Consider the following 15,387-nt stretch of genomic DNA (forward strand, 5'->3'; position numbering starts at 1 on the left):
ATCAGAAGGTACTGAATGATGCTGGATTCAGCCTTTGAGCAGACAGCTAGAAGTCTTAGTTCCCCAGGTTGGTGGGGACTCCCTACTCCCATTTCCTTTCTCAGCCTACTGATAGAGGGTCAGGAAGAAGCATTCTCTAAGCCCTTTAGGAAGGGCCATACAATGAGCAGGTGATGTTTTTGAGCCCTCCTAGGGTCTTTTCGCCACTAGAAGAGCTTAAGTTTGCTGGAGAAGCTTAGCCAAGCACAAACATACATACTATGTACTATCAGAAAAGCTGTATGTGCCCCCATTACCACTGGATGAGCTATGCAAACCCTTAAACACCTAAAGGCCTTGGCAGTCAGCCCCACCCCTTGCAGCCAAGATCTCTCAGACTAGAAGAACCAATCATGTCTTTGGAAAGCAGTGGGAAACCTCTAAGGGAACCTGTTTATTGGTACAGACATGCTTAATGCTTTCGCTCCATCAACCACTAATCCCTTTTTGGGGGAGTGAAATAATTTTATAAAGTGGTTGTCAGCTGAACACTGGATCATCTACCTTGACATTATACCAAGTCCTGGATGATTTGATTCTTGGCTACAGCCTTTGTAGAAACTGGGGGAATCAAGAGATTTCCCTGTAAAGACATCATCTTTCACCTTTCTGCTGGACAGTAAATACTACAGTTTACAGTGCCTACCAGATTAACAAAGGATTCAGCTACTCAATTCCTCTGTGAAACAGGTCTACATATATGCAGCTCAGTTACAACCTAGCAATAACTTCAGGGCAGAAGCTGGCTGTCTCCCTACTTAAAACTTGCTTTCTCTGCTGAGGCCTTACCTTTCCCTACCTCCCAATTTCCCTCTTAGACATGAGTTAATAATATTCTGATGGTTGGTTTGTAACCTCAGTAAGAATTAGAACTGATGTCATTTACTCATTTTGGAGAAAGAACTTGCCTTGAAGTCTTCTAACCTCTTTTGGTGAAGGTTTCCATTTAGGAAAAAAAGGTGCCCCTGCCTATTTTGTATCTGATTACTACACCAAATAAAATTTGGGAATTCTAAGATCCCAATTCAGTTACTGTCTAACCTAGGTAGAAAACTTGATTTTTATCCTTGAATGCTCTCTCCTGCCCATCATGGAGCCTTGGTCTTAATTATGATGGAAACATCTAATTCTTCCATTATTCCATGGCTTTTGCTGTGATTGTTCTGAGATTTCAGTTGAGACTTGTTTTAAAAGACATGGACAGCTCACTGGTTCATAATACATTGGAATAGCTGGATCCCAAGTAGTAAGAATAAGCTGTACAGGAATTAGTGCTCAATATATATTGTAAAAATTTGTTGAAATCTTAAAAAAAAAATGTACATATATACAATGGAATATTACTCAGCCATAAAAAAAGAACGAAATAATATCATTTGCAGCAACATGGATGGACCTAGAGATTGTCATGCTGAGTGAAGGAAATCAGACAGAGAAAGACAAATATATGATATCGCTTACATGCGGAATCTTAAAAAAAATGGTACAAATGAACTTATTTACAAAACAGAAATAGAGTCACAGATGTAGAAAACAAACTTATGGTTACCAGGGTGGGAAGTGGGGAGGGGTGGGGGAGAGATAAATTGGGAGATTGGGATTGACATATACACACTACTATATATAAAATAGATAATAAGGACCTACTGCATAGCACAGGGAGCTCTCCTCAATGCTATGTAATGACCTATATGGAAAAAGAATCTCAAAAAGGGTGGATGTATGTATAACTGATTGCTGTAGAGCAGAAACTAACACAACATTGCAAATCAACTATACTACAATAAAAATTTTAAATAAATAAGTAAATAAAGTTAAGGGGGAAAAAAAAAAAAAAACCAGAGTTCCACATGGGGCAGTTGTGCGTCACACTTTAATAGCCACTCTGAGGCATCAGGTAGGACACCCAGTAACCACGAGATTCACACTGCAGTGGGAAAATGGAGGTCAGTGGTTTAAAGTGGGGAAGTAAGTCATCCCCTTACTGTGAAGACATGACTACATCAGAAAACAGCAGCAAGTAAGCCAAGCAGAAACTCCTCTCTGCACCCTGGGCACTGCCGTCCCAGGGCAGCCACTCCTCCCCTGAGCTCATGAGGGCTATGGTGGGGAGAGGGGGCTGCCAATGCCATTGTGGGGCCGAAGCTGTGGAGATGTGCTACCCTGGCATAAAATGGTATTGGGGCTCCCCCAGCTGGCACCCCTGAGCACAGAGATACACCTTGGAGGGCTCAGGTGGGTGTGAGCAGTGCATGTGCCTCCACTCACAGACACCGCCACTCCACCTGGCCCCAAGAGATTCCCACCCTGAGACATGCCGCCAAGCCAACATGGTAAGACCATTCCCAGAGCCCACGTGCCCCTTCAGCCACCCCAGACACTAAGAAGCCTCCTTTCCAGGCCTGACCAAGCAGGCTCAGAGGGGTGTGGACAGCCCCAAGGCATCCTGCCCTTGGCTGACGGATGAACTACCTCTAGATCTATATGGTTCGGAATCTCATCCAGGGCCTGGTGGAAGCTGGGCCTCTGCTCAGCACAGAGGCAGGTGCAGGACTCACTTCTACCCACCCTCAGTCCTCAGGAGGGCTCCTGATGCTCCAGCCACAAAGCCACCACCAGAGGACAGCCAGCCTCAGCACAGGACCCTCCACAGGAAGCATGATGGGCTGGGAACACCTGGGCTGCAGCAGCACGCCCCACCATGCCTGCAGCTCTGGGAGGCCCACGTATACTTGGGGACCCTCCAAGGGGGTATTCTTTCAACTGGGCCACCCTAGGAAGTGGGGGCTGGCCTACAGGGTGCAGCAGATAAACAGAGGCCTTGTACAAGACTGCAGGGACATCCAGGACTACTTAGTGGATGTGGGCCACCAGTCTGGCACAGATGCAGTTAGGGCCACAACGCCACTCTCAGAGCTTCTGATGTGGAGAGGACCCTTGATTTTCTCGGACCGCAACAGAGCCAGACCCACGTCCCCCAGGCCTGCCCTGTACTTGCCGGCTGCCTGCCCCGACTTGGTGAGCACAGCGGTGCCAGGGGCAATGCTGCCCACAGGGAGGGGGCCTGACAGCTGTACTGGGAAGAGGCGCTTTCGGATGACACCCATGTGGTGGGTGCGGGCCGTCAGCTCCTGGCCAATGTAGCAGCCTTTGGTGAAGCTGACGCCATTCATGAAGGCCAGGTTAGACTCCAGCGGTAGGGCTACTCCTGGGGGCAGGTCATGGACCCCCTCGGGAACGCCTGTAGAGGTAGGGAGAGGCTTGGTGAGACGAAGGTGTCCTCCAGAGCTGGGGGCTCAATCAAGAGTGGCCGGGGGTACTGGCCTGTAGGAGTCCCACCACCTGACCCGCCACAATCCTCTGGGTCCCTCCTAGAACCCCTTCTTGTCCCTCCCCATCCTCCAGGTCCCTACTCCAGCGCCCCGCTCTGGTCCCTGGGTGAGCACCTTGGTCTGGCCCTCAATACTACCCACTAAAGAAGTCGACCCTACCCCTGACCCCGGATCTCTGCTCTCTCCCCTGGCTCCTCCCAGTGCCTGGGCTTACCACACAGTTTCCCCAGGGCTCTGTGTCACACCCCTCCGGTCCCTTCCCATCCCACCCTGTCCTTCCCCCGCCCCCATCCAGCACCACTCCTCTACCCCCGACCCTTCCCCAGGTCCAACCCCATGTCCATACCTTGCTGGTACCGGTGCCGGTGATAATCCTGGAGGTCCCCAAGACGGCCCCCGAGCACCAGGGCTGAGCCCTCATCCTGGGAGAGGAGCCGCCAGCCCATGCGAGCAGTCCGGGGATCACGGGTGAGGATGGTGGTGCACTCGGCCTTCTCCTGAAGCAGCACAGCCCTGCCGGCCTCCTCAGGGGCACAGGGCAGCACGGCCCACACCCGCAGCTCGGGGCATGGCTCCACGGTGACCTTCCGCCGGATCTTGTGCAGCACCAGGTGCCTCTGCAGCGCATCCAGCACTGAGCTGTCACACTCCAGGAGGAAAGTGGGCTGCTCGTGGGAGCCCTCAGGGAGCCTGCGGGGAGAGGAAGGGGTGCATGGGGGCGGGCACGGCACACCGTGGAAAGTGCATGGAGTCAGGCCGCGGCCGTACGTGCTGTGCCTCCCAAGTGCACCTCGGACCACCTATTAAAGCTGCACAGCACAGCGATGTGCTGGAGACCTCATGGCACCACCCTTCCCTGCCCAGGGAGGAAACCCCAGGAAACAGTCTGGCAGGTGGAGGAGAGGGCTTGGCCCAACAGGTGGGAAGCAGGGCCCTGGGACCACAGTGGTGTCTGGTGCGCAAGGTGAGGCGGAAAGGCACAGACGGCCACAGTGAAGTCCAGGATTTGTCCCCTCCAGCCCTGAGAAGCCACTGAGAAGCCAAGGGTCCTAAGGCAGGGCACACAATGGATTTCAGGAGGGATGTGGGCAGGCAGGAAGAGCTGGGAGGACAGCAGACAGCTGACGCAGGTGAGATGCGTGGTGAAGCCACACCCTACCCATGCCCACCGCCCACCTCCCCTAGGGAAGCTCCGCAACCTGATCAGGGCTCCAGAACCAACCTAACCCTCACTTCAGGCAGCCCACATCCACCGGAATGACCCCAGATCCTGTTGTCATTGACGGATGGATGATGGGGCCCTTACAGACAGATGAGCACAGAGGAGAGACCAGTGCACCATCAGACATGGTGGAGGGGCCCTAAGTGGAGACATCCAGGACCCAGAGTACATGGCTGGAGTCCTGGTTATAGATGTGGCTTGAGCAAGGACCCACAGCTGGGTGGGAGCTGAGACACAGAAGCGGTAAGACCTTCCAGGAGCACGTATAAGACAGAAAGGTCGTCAGCTGGTACCCCAGACCCCTCCTCCAGAACCCATCAGCTGTGCCCCCAACCCCCTCCCCAGGCAGGAAAGGGTTAACTGCTGCCCTGGAGCAGCCAGTCACCCCCCGAGGAAAGAGCTACAGAGGCTTGCTTGGTGGGTTCACCTTACAGCACAAACCCTGTCATGTCCATGCATGTAACTATCAGGCACGGGTCCAATAAGGACAGGGACAACCATGTGGAACACAGCAGGCTGTAGCAGCAAGTCAGGTTAGCACCTCACCTTCCAAACAGTCCTCAAAGAAGGTCAAAAATGAGATCGGCTGAGGGGTGGAAAAAGGATCATTTACGGATGGAACTAAAATGCCGGAAAAAAACAGAAGAGTTCAAAGGCGCTGCCTCAGATAACCACATGGAAAGAAGTTCAAAGTCACTTACCATGAAACAAAGGCAAATTAAAACCACGACGAGATACCACGGCACAACTATCAGAAATAAGAACATCCAAGGCAGTGAGGATGCAGAGAAGCTGGATCATTCAGCCTTGCTGGTGGGAACGTAAATGGAACAGACATTCTGGAAAATGGTTTGCAGTCCTTTATAAAACTAAACATGCAGCTACCACACAACCCAGCCATTGTACTCCTGGGTATTTATCCCAGAAAACACCCCAGGTGTTCACATAAAACCTGTGCATGAACGTTAGAGGCAGTTTTATTCTTAACAGCCAAGAAATGAAACCAAAATATTCTTCAGTTGGTGAATGGTTAAACAAACTGTGGTCCATTCCCTCAATGGAATACTACTCAGCAGGGAAAAGGAACAGACTACTGATGAAGCCAAAGGGCATGAAGGTGAGTGAAATCCAATCTCAGAAGACTCTGTTTGTACGATATTCCTGAAATGACATGATCATAAACATGGAGAGCAAGCATATTTATGCTCGGGGATAAGGGGATGAGAAGGGCAGTATGCCCCCAGAGGGCGGAAGGGAGCTTGATGGTAATGGAGCAGCTCTGTCTTGATCGAGGTTACACAGGTCTACATGTGTGATCAAATCAGAGCTGCATGCATGAGAGCATGTGGAAATCTGGGAGAACCTGAGGGTGCCCTGTGGCTGGCCCATGTCCGTCCCAATTGTGACCCTGGACTATAGGAGGCAAGATGATGCTACTGCAGGAACTGGGTGAAGGGTATATGGGACATCCCTGTTCATTTTTTTGTGGCTTACTGTAAATCTATAATTATTTCGAAATAAAAAGTTAAAAAGAAAGAAGAAAAAGGAGATGCCTCTGGAGAAGATTGGTCCATGCCGGTGAGAAGGAAGACAGCAGTCGGTCAATTTTCATCAAAAGCCTTTTAATGTTATTAGGTTTTTTAACCATGTGCAGGTACATTTTTTTAAATTTATTTTTTACATCTTTATTGGAGTATAATTGCTTTACAATGGTGTGTGAGTTTCTGCTTTATAACAAAGTGAATCAGTTATACATATACATATGTTCCCATATCTCTTCCCTCTTGCGTCTCCCTCCCTCCCACCCTCCCTATCCCACCCCTCCAGGGGGTCACAAAGCACCGAGCTGATCTCCCTGTGCTATGCGGCTGCTTCCCACTAGCTTTCTACCTTACATTTGGTAGTGTATACACGTCCATGCCACTCTCTCGCTCTGTCACAGCTTACCCTTCCCCCTCCCCATATCCTCAAGTCCATTCTCTAGTAGGTCTGTGTCTTTATTCCTGTCTTACCCCTAGGTTCTTCATGACTTTTTTTTTCTTAAATTCCATATATATGTGTTAGCATACAGTATTTGTCTTTCTGATTTACTTCGCTCTGTATGACAGACTCTAGGTCTATCCACCTCATTACAAATAGCTCAATTTCGTTTCTTTTTATGGCTGAGTAATATTCCATTGTATATATGTGCCACATCTTCTTTATCCATTCATCCGATGATGGACACTTAGGTTGTTTCCATCTCCGGGCTATTGTAAATAGAGCTGCAATGAACATTTTGGTACATGACTCTTTTTGAATTATGGTTTTCTCAGGGTATACGCCCAGTAGTGGGATTGATGGGTCATATGGTAGTTCTATTTGTAGTTTTTTAAGGAACCTCCATACTGTTCTCCACAGTGGCTGTATCAATTTACATACATTTTTATTTTTTTAATCTCCGATAAAGGAAGCAGACAGAAACAGTATGAAATACTGGCAAGGGGAGGAATTGGGCATGGGTGGACAGAATGTGAGGTTGTAGGGGAGAGTAAACCTTGGAGGGAAGAGGGAGAAATGAGGGTAAAGCCATACCCAAGGAGGGAGGAGGCCCAGCATGGGGAGGGCCCTGAGAGGGGCTGGTGAAGGGACCACCAGGATGCCGGGGTAGACAGGCCCCAGGCTGATGCCCCCATCTCACTCATGGGGCCGATGTTCCACGGGGTTCAAGACAAGTTGGGTGGGGCAGGGCCAGGTTCTGGGCTCAGACACTTTCTGAGCTACCTGTGCAAATGGCCATGTGCCATTCAGCCCCTGAGAACCAACAAAGCTGCAATGCACCCCTGCTCCCCACCACCCCAAATCAGACTGTCTGCTGCCCCTGCTGCAGTTGAGTAACAGGGGACAGGTCAGAAGAAGGGGTGAAGTAGGGTGAGCCTATGCTCAGGGCAGCTTTCTTGGCTGGCATGGCCAATGTGTGGGCTGGAGCACTCTCTGTGGGGCCATCCTGGGCACTGCTGAGCGCTGAGAGCACCCCTGGGCCCAGGCCACTAGATGCAAGGAGCATCCACGCCTGAATGACAACCACAAATATCCCCAGACGTCGCCAAGTGCCCCTGAGCAGAGCTGCCAGATAAAACACAGGATGTCCAGTCAAATTTCAACTTCAGAACAGTGTAATGCCTTTAGTATATGTATTTCCCAAACACTGCATAGGTCACCTCCTAAAAAGTCACCCGTGTCTGTTTGAAATTTAGCTGGGCGACCCACAATTTTATTTGCTAAGCCTGGAAGCCCCTCCTAGCGGCACAACCGCAGCAGCAGGAAAAGGAAGGTCGAGGGGCACCTGCAGCCTCCCCAGACGGCCTGGCGGGCAGGACCTGGATATGGCATGTGGTGGCAGTGCAATCCCAGGTGTCCATCCTCACCCACCCTCCTGCCCAGGACGCAGGCTGTGTGAAAACCCAAAAAGGGAGGGTCAAGCCCACCTAACTCCTCATCCAGAACACCCAGAGTGCCCTGCTCCAGCAGCCCAATGCCCTGCACAGTACCTGACACCCCGGTACCCACCACCCCCATAAACACAGAGACCTCACGCCTCGAGTGCAGCCCTGGACCCAGCTCTGCCCAGGGCCAGGGTCTTCACACATAAACAGATTCCCTCAGGGGCACTGCAGGTACCAGGTCATGAGGCACGGGCAGGCATGGGGCACAAGGGGGCTAGCAGGTAAGGGACACACAGGTGCACAGAGACCAGACCCAAATGCCTGTCAAGGAGTGGCGGCACTCACCAGGGGCCTTGGACTGCTGTAGGACTGTACACGGAGGACCCTGTCAGGCTGGCATACTCCAAGTCGCCTAAGGGAACAGGCTACAGCGTGCCCATGGGGGACTGAGTATATGGAGCCCTACACGCTCCCCACAAGGCAGGAAGCGGACAATCCAGGGGCCCACAGATCATGGCCACAGCAGGAGGGCAGAAGAGACGTGGGTTAAATGGAGGCTCAGTGGGGTTGCCATAGGAACCATGAGGTCCTGGGCAGAGATGCACTAGCCCCACTGCCCACCTTCCCTCTGCTGGGTACACACATACCAGGAAGCTGCCGAGACCAGACTCAGCATGGAGCCAGCTGAGATGAGCCCAAGGGGAACCAGGCATGGAGAGAAACAAGGGAGCAGTGGACCATCCGAATCCTCACCAGGCAACCCCGGTGGGATGGTCCCCAGAGACAACCCCCAGAAACCCACAGACAGAGACTTCAGTGTGTCCCACAAAAGCCAGAGCAGCCCAGGAGCAAAACCTGGAGCATCTCCTCTGCAGCCAGCACTTAAGGCCTCCATCATGAAGACAGAGGCCCAGCAAACAAACACATGGTCAGAATGAGGAAAGACTTTCAAAACACAAAGCCTCGGGCTTCCCTGGTGGCGCAGTGGTTGAGAGTCCGCCTGCCGATGCAGGGGACACGGGTTCGTGCCCCGGTCCGGGAAGACCCCACATGCCGCGGAGCGGCTGTGCCCGTGAGCCATGGCCGCCAAGCCTGCGCGTCCGGAGCCTGTGCTCCGCAACGGGAGAGGCCACAACAGTGAGAGGCCCGCGTATCGCAAAAAAACCCAAACAAACCACAAAGCCTCAGCTGAGAGGGTGAGGAGTCAAGCCACAGACTGGGAGAAAAGGTTTGAAAAGTCACATCTGACAAAGGACTGTCACTCAAAATATACAAAAGCACTTACAACTCAAATAAGGAAACAAACAACCTGATTAAAAATGGGCCAAAGACCTCAACACACACCTCCCCAAAGATAGGTGGCAAACAGCGTATGAAACGATGCTCCACGTCATATGTCATCGGGGAAAAGCAAATTAAAAAAACGACAAGCTACCATTACACACCTATTAGAATGATCAAAATCCAGAACACTGACACCACCAAATGCTGGTGACGTTACGGAGCAACGGAAAGTCTTCATTCATTGCTGGTGGGAATGCAAAATCATACAGCTACTTTGGAAGATATTTTGGTGGTTTCCTACAAAACTACACATATTCTTACCTTACAATCCAGCAATCACACTCCCTGGTATTTACCTAAAAGGAGATGAAAACTAACCGCCACACAGAAACCTGTACACAGATGTTTATAGCACCTTTATTCATAATTGCAACAATATGGAAGCAACTGCTGAAGTCCTTCAGTAGATGGATACATAAACTGGTACATCCGAACAATGGACTATTATTCAACACTAAAATGAGCTATCAAGCCCTGAAAAGACATGGAGGACACAAATGTATATTATTAAGTGAAAGAAGTCAATCTGAAAAGGCTGCATACTCTATGATTCCAACTACGTGACGTTCTGGAAAAAGTGAAACTATGGAGACAGTTCCAGATCCAAAAAGATCCTTTCAGTGGTTGTGAGGAGTTAGGAGGAAGGGAGGGTTGAATAGGTAGAGCACAGAGGATATTTAGGGGTAGTGAAACTACCATATATATTATAATAGTACATACACATTATTATACATTTGTCCAATTTGTCCAGCACCAGCAGTGAAACCTAATGTGAATTAAGGACTCTGAGTAATTTTGGTGTTAATGTAGGCTCATCGATTGTAAATAACATACTACTTTGGAGGAAGAGGTTGATAACGGGGGAGACTATGCATGTGTGGGGGCAGAGAGTATATAAGAAGTCTCTGTACATTTCCCTAAATTTTGCTATGAACCTAAAATTCGTCTAAAAAGTCTACTTTTTCTTTATTTTTTTGGCCACACCACATGGCTTGCAGGATCTCAGTTCGCTGACTAGAGATTGAACCCAGGCCACGTCAGTGAAAGTTTGGAATCCTAACCACTAGGCCAACAGGGAACTCCCTATAAAGTCTACTCTAAAAACAAAAAGCTTGTTGGTAGGAATGTAAATGGATACAACTGCTATGGAGAACGGTTGGAGGTTCTGTAAAAAACTAAAAATAGAACTACCGTTTGACCCAGCAATCCCACTACTGGGCATATACCCTGAGAAAACCATAATTCAAAAAGAGACATATACCACAATGTTCATTGCAGCACTACTTACAATAGCCAGGACGTGGAAGCAACCTAAATGTTCACTGACAGATGAACGGATAAAGAAGATGTGGCACATATATACAATGGAATATTACTCAGCCATAAAAAGAAACGAAATTGAGTTATCTGTAGTGAGGTGGATGGACCTAGAGTCTGTCATACAGAGTGAAGTCAGAAAGAGAAAAATACCATATGCTAACACACATATATATGGAATCAAAAAAAATGGAACTGATGAACCTAGTGGCAGGGCAGGAATAAAGACATAGACATAGAGAATGGACTTGAGAACATGGAGCGTGGAGGGGGAAGCTGGGGCGAAGTAGAGTAGCATCGACATATATACACTAGCGAATGTAAAATAGTTAGCTAGAGGGAAGCAGCAGCATAGCACAGGGAGATCAGCTCGGTGCTTTGCGATGACCTAGAGGGGTGGGATAGGGAGGATAGGAGGGAGACTCAAGAGGGAGGGGATATGGGGACATATGTATGCAGATGGCTGATTCACTTTGTTGTACAACATAAACTAACACAGTATTGTGAAGCAACTGTACTCCAATAAAGATCTATTAAAAAAAGACGAAAACAAAAAGCTAAAGCTTTGTCTGAGAGATGCTTCTACATCCAGACCAGGGTGCACTGAGGAAGGAACAACTCAAGGATGGGAAACTAGAAGCGTGACAGTTTAAATGAAAAATTCCAGGGAGTTCCCTGGTGGTCTAGTGGTTAGGATTCCAGGCTTTCACTGCCGTGGCCTGAGTTCAATCCCCGGTCTGGGAACTGAAGTTCCGCAAGCTGCGCAGTTGGCCAAAAAAAAAGAAAAAGAAAAATCCTAGAGAGAGGGTGCAGAGAAAACACCAGGCAGAGAGCAAGCACGAAGAAAACAGGAAGGTCCCAGGCTCCCAGGCGGGACAGCCAGTTGCCAGTGTGTCCCTCTCCCCAGAAAGCAGACCTCAGTGAGATCAGATGTAGGTAAAGGGCCAAGAGCAACCAGGAGGGGAAGGATCACATCCCATGAACTAACAGCAGGCATCAGACCAGAACAAAGGCATAGCGATGGGGTGGAAGGCCAGCAGGCTTGGCACCCCATGCCCCTGAGCAGAACTGGGAGAGAGAAATCTGGACATTGTTTACCAAGCCCCCAGGCCCAAGAGCAGCCATCTGAGGGAGTGTTCTCATATCTTCTCTCCTCTAACTGCTCAGGAGAAGTGGGGCCACTAACTCAGGCTGTCTCTTTCTGATGGAATGAAGACCCCACCCCACCCCTCGGGGCGGCACTCCCCACAAAGGACTTTGAGTTGGAATCTCAGAAGAGCACCTGGGGTCATGGGGCGTCATCACAGTGCACCCCAATTCCCTTAGCACACAGACAGCAAGTGGCACTGCGAAACCCCATTCTCAGGAATTAACAAGAGAGAGAAAAAGAAACTCCTCTATAGGACAAATCAGGGCATCCACAATGTGTGGAAAGAGCCACCACATACATGCCTGGTGACAAGAACTGCTGGCCCAGCAGCTAAGCAAAAACGCTTCAGACCTGAGGAAGAGTATGAAGAGAAAAAAACCCCTAGAAACAAAAAAATTTTACACTGTAGAGTGACTTACGAGGATATAAAATTCATTATAACAAGAATGCAAAGGCATAAAGATGTAAAGGCAGACTGGAGACTCAAGGAAGAAAATTTGGGGACCAAAACAACATCATTACAACACTGATAGATTAACTGAAAATTACTGACACAGAGGGTTTAAGATAATCAAAGAACGCAGTTTCTAAAAGAGATTAAAGCAACTACTGGGAAGGTAATAATTACATAAAACAGATCATGACAACAAACCTTTTCTGTAAAGAACCAGACTGTAAATAATTTAGGTTTGCGGCCACACGGTCTCTACCACATTATTATATTACTAATTATACTTTTGCCATTGGAAAATGAAAGTAGCCACACAGTATACAAATGGGCATGCAGCATTCCAATCAAACTTTACTTATGAAAACAGAGTGAGCTGGATCTGCCCAAGGGTCATACTTTACTGAGTCCTGTTCCAGAGTCATACAGCCCACCAAGTGCCCAGCAACATGACGTGAAAGAAGACCCAAATTACAACATATCGTCATAACACTTCAAGACATCAGGATGAAAAAGAGCCCCGAAGAGTGTCCAAAGAAAAAGCAGTCACACACAAAGGCTCAAACATAAAAAGGCACCAGGCCTCTTGACAGCAATGCCAGTTGTGGCTTCAATGTTTTCAGGGACCTATTTTCAGCCTAGAATTTTATGCCCAGCCAAGCTATCAGGTAAAACCATTTGAAGGAGTCAAAGGTCCACCTGAAGTATCCTACCTCTCAACAAGGCACTAAAGAACATACTCCTCCAGCAGGCAGGCACTGAGGAAGATGCGGACAAGAACCCACAATAGAAGAGGGACACTGGAGTTTCCAGGGCAGTTTCAGGCAGAGCAACGACCTGCAACTGCATGACAGGTTCTAGAAGAACCTCTGAGAAAGCTAAGCAAGTGAAAACCGAAAGCTCTATAGCTCTAAAGGCCACTGACTTGGCTTGTCCTGGTGACCATCACAGAAAGTCATGATAAAATCAGCACTAACTGATGTAAAACACCAAACGCTAATAATCACTGAATACGGAGAGATTTTGGACAGAAATGTGTGTACACTGGAGAACTCAGGAAGTAGTAGCACAAGCCAGTCGCGCAGAGACTGCTCCCTGCAGTGTGGCTCCAGGTGCCACGACCCCTTCTCCGTGCAGTGGGTCTGAGCAGGATCAGAGGCCAGGCGCAGGGACGCCCAGGCCCTCCCATTGGTGAGTGTCACTGGCCCATCCCTGGGTGCAGACTCCAGCTCACCAATGGCTGCCCTGCCCCGGTGTCCTCCCCCAGGTGCCCATCCCCAGCCCACCCTGTGTGCGGGTCCCCAGGTTCCCTACCCTGGGCGCGCCTCCCATCCTCAGGTGCCCTCCCTTGAGGCCCACCTCGGCCCCCCCATGCACAGGTTCCCAGGTGTCCCTTCCCCTGGATGCCCTGTCCTGCATGTCCTCTCCTGGATGTCCGTCCTGGGCCATTGGTAGTCCTCCCCTAGGTGCCCTGCCTCTGGGTGTCCTTAGTTCCGCCCCCTGTCCGCCCCTGCCCGGTGCCTACCCCTCCCCTGAGAGCTCTCCATGGAAGCCCATCCTCCAAGCCTTCTCATGCCCGCTCCTGGGTGCCTTTCCCCTGGGTGATACCCCCTCCCCTACCCCGGTCCCCCGGAGCCTGCGCCCCAACCCGCTCTCACCCGTAGAGAATGACGTCATAGAGGGTGCGTCCCTGGACGTTGAGAAAGTGGGCGTAGCCCGAACGCGCCGAAGTTGAAGCCTCGCCGGCCGCAGGACCTGGAAGCGGCAGCTCATTGGTCAGCAGACCCAGGAGAAAGGGCGCAGAGTCCGGCCCACGCACGCGCACCAGGGCGCGCTCGTCCAGTAGGAAGCAGGCCCACGCCGCGCTGCCCGCGGACTCACCACGCTGACAGCAGGAGTTGTGGCCCAGGCGACGCCTCGGGGCAGCGCGCAGCCGCCAGCTCCAGGCCCGGCCGCCGCGCCCTGGAGCTGCACCCCGGAGCAGCGCTGCGGCCGCCATCTTGGGGCGGAGTGAGGCGGCGGGAAGGGGCGGCCCGGGCGGCGGCGCGAGCGGGCGGGCGCGCGCCACAACACCTTGGAGGCGGGCGAGCGGAGCGTGCGCGGGGCGGAGGTGGGGCGGGGGTGGGGGTGGAGGCGGTGCAGGCGGGCCCCAAAACAGCCCCTGACGGCGGGCGGGCGAAGCGTGCGTGGGGGCGGAGTGTGCGCGAGCATGCGCGGGCTAGTACCACAGCAATCCCTGGAGGCGGGCGAGCGGTGCTCGCGTGAGTGGCCAGGGTGAGGGTGGGCGGACCTTGCGCGGGGGCGAGGCCTCGGGCTGTCAGTCCCCCGCCCACCTATCCTGAGCTGGCTTCTGCTCCTGCAGTTGACCTCCTCCTCGAGCCTCAGAGAAGTTTCTGCTTGCTTTACAGTGGTGAGCCGCTCATAACCTAAACTTTACCATCTTAACCATTTTTACGTGCACATTTCAGGGGCATTAAGCGCGTTCACACTCTTTTGCAGCCATCCCCATCATCCAGAACTTTCTCACCTTCCCATACGGAAACTCCATCCCCATCAAACGCAGATCCCTATCTACCTCCCCCGTCCCTGGGAACCCCATTCCACTCTGTCTCTATGAACCTGACTCCTCTGGGAAACTCATAGAAGTGGAGTCATGCAGTATTTGTCCTTTTGTGACTGGCTTGTGTCTACCAGGTTCCACCATGATGTAGCATATGTCAACCTTTTTAAGGGCTGAATGATGTTCAATTGTATGTGTATACCATATTTGAATTATCCATTCACCCATTGGTGGACATTTGTGTTGTTTCCACCCATTGGCTGTTTTGAATAATGCTGCTATGAAGATGGGTGTACAACTTTGCTTTCAGTTCCTTTGTAAAACAGACACTCCTGTGTATCCTATACTCTCACACTACCCTTCACTTCTTATCACTAAATGTGTGGGGGGGGAGGGTCCCCCACACCACACAATTCTCTGACACCAGCTAGGTATCTTAAAATTTAACTCAATTTTTAATCCATCTACCTGATAGCATGAGATCCCATAAGACTGCCACACACACTGTCTCATACACTCACACTCTGCCCCTCCCCACTTCAGATGCAAG

General features: G+C 50.8%; 1 protein-coding gene across 1 annotated transcript; it reads right to left on the reverse strand.

The window, feature by feature from the left end:
- Nucleotides 1-1,893: 1,893 nt before the first annotated feature.
- Nucleotides 1,894-14,379, reverse strand: IBA57 (iron-sulfur cluster assembly factor IBA57). The gene is made up of 3 exons (XM_004284027.4): nucleotides 13,936-14,379; nucleotides 3,718-4,061; nucleotides 1,894-3,280 (listed from the first exon to the last, which is right to left on the reverse strand). The coding sequence occupies exons 1-3, from the start codon at nucleotides 14,274-14,276 to the stop codon at nucleotides 2,889-2,891; spliced, it is 1,077 nt and encodes a 358-aa protein (XP_004284075.1). The 5' UTR covers nucleotides 14,277-14,379; the 3' UTR covers nucleotides 1,894-2,888.
- Between the last annotated feature and the right edge of the window lie 1,008 nt (nucleotides 14,380-15,387).

The sequence above is a fragment of the Orcinus orca genome, chromosome 3, assembly GCF_937001465.1.
Source record: "Orcinus orca chromosome 3, mOrcOrc1.1, whole genome shotgun sequence".
Classification (NCBI taxonomy): Eukaryota; Metazoa; Chordata; class Mammalia; order Artiodactyla; family Delphinidae; genus Orcinus; species Orcinus orca.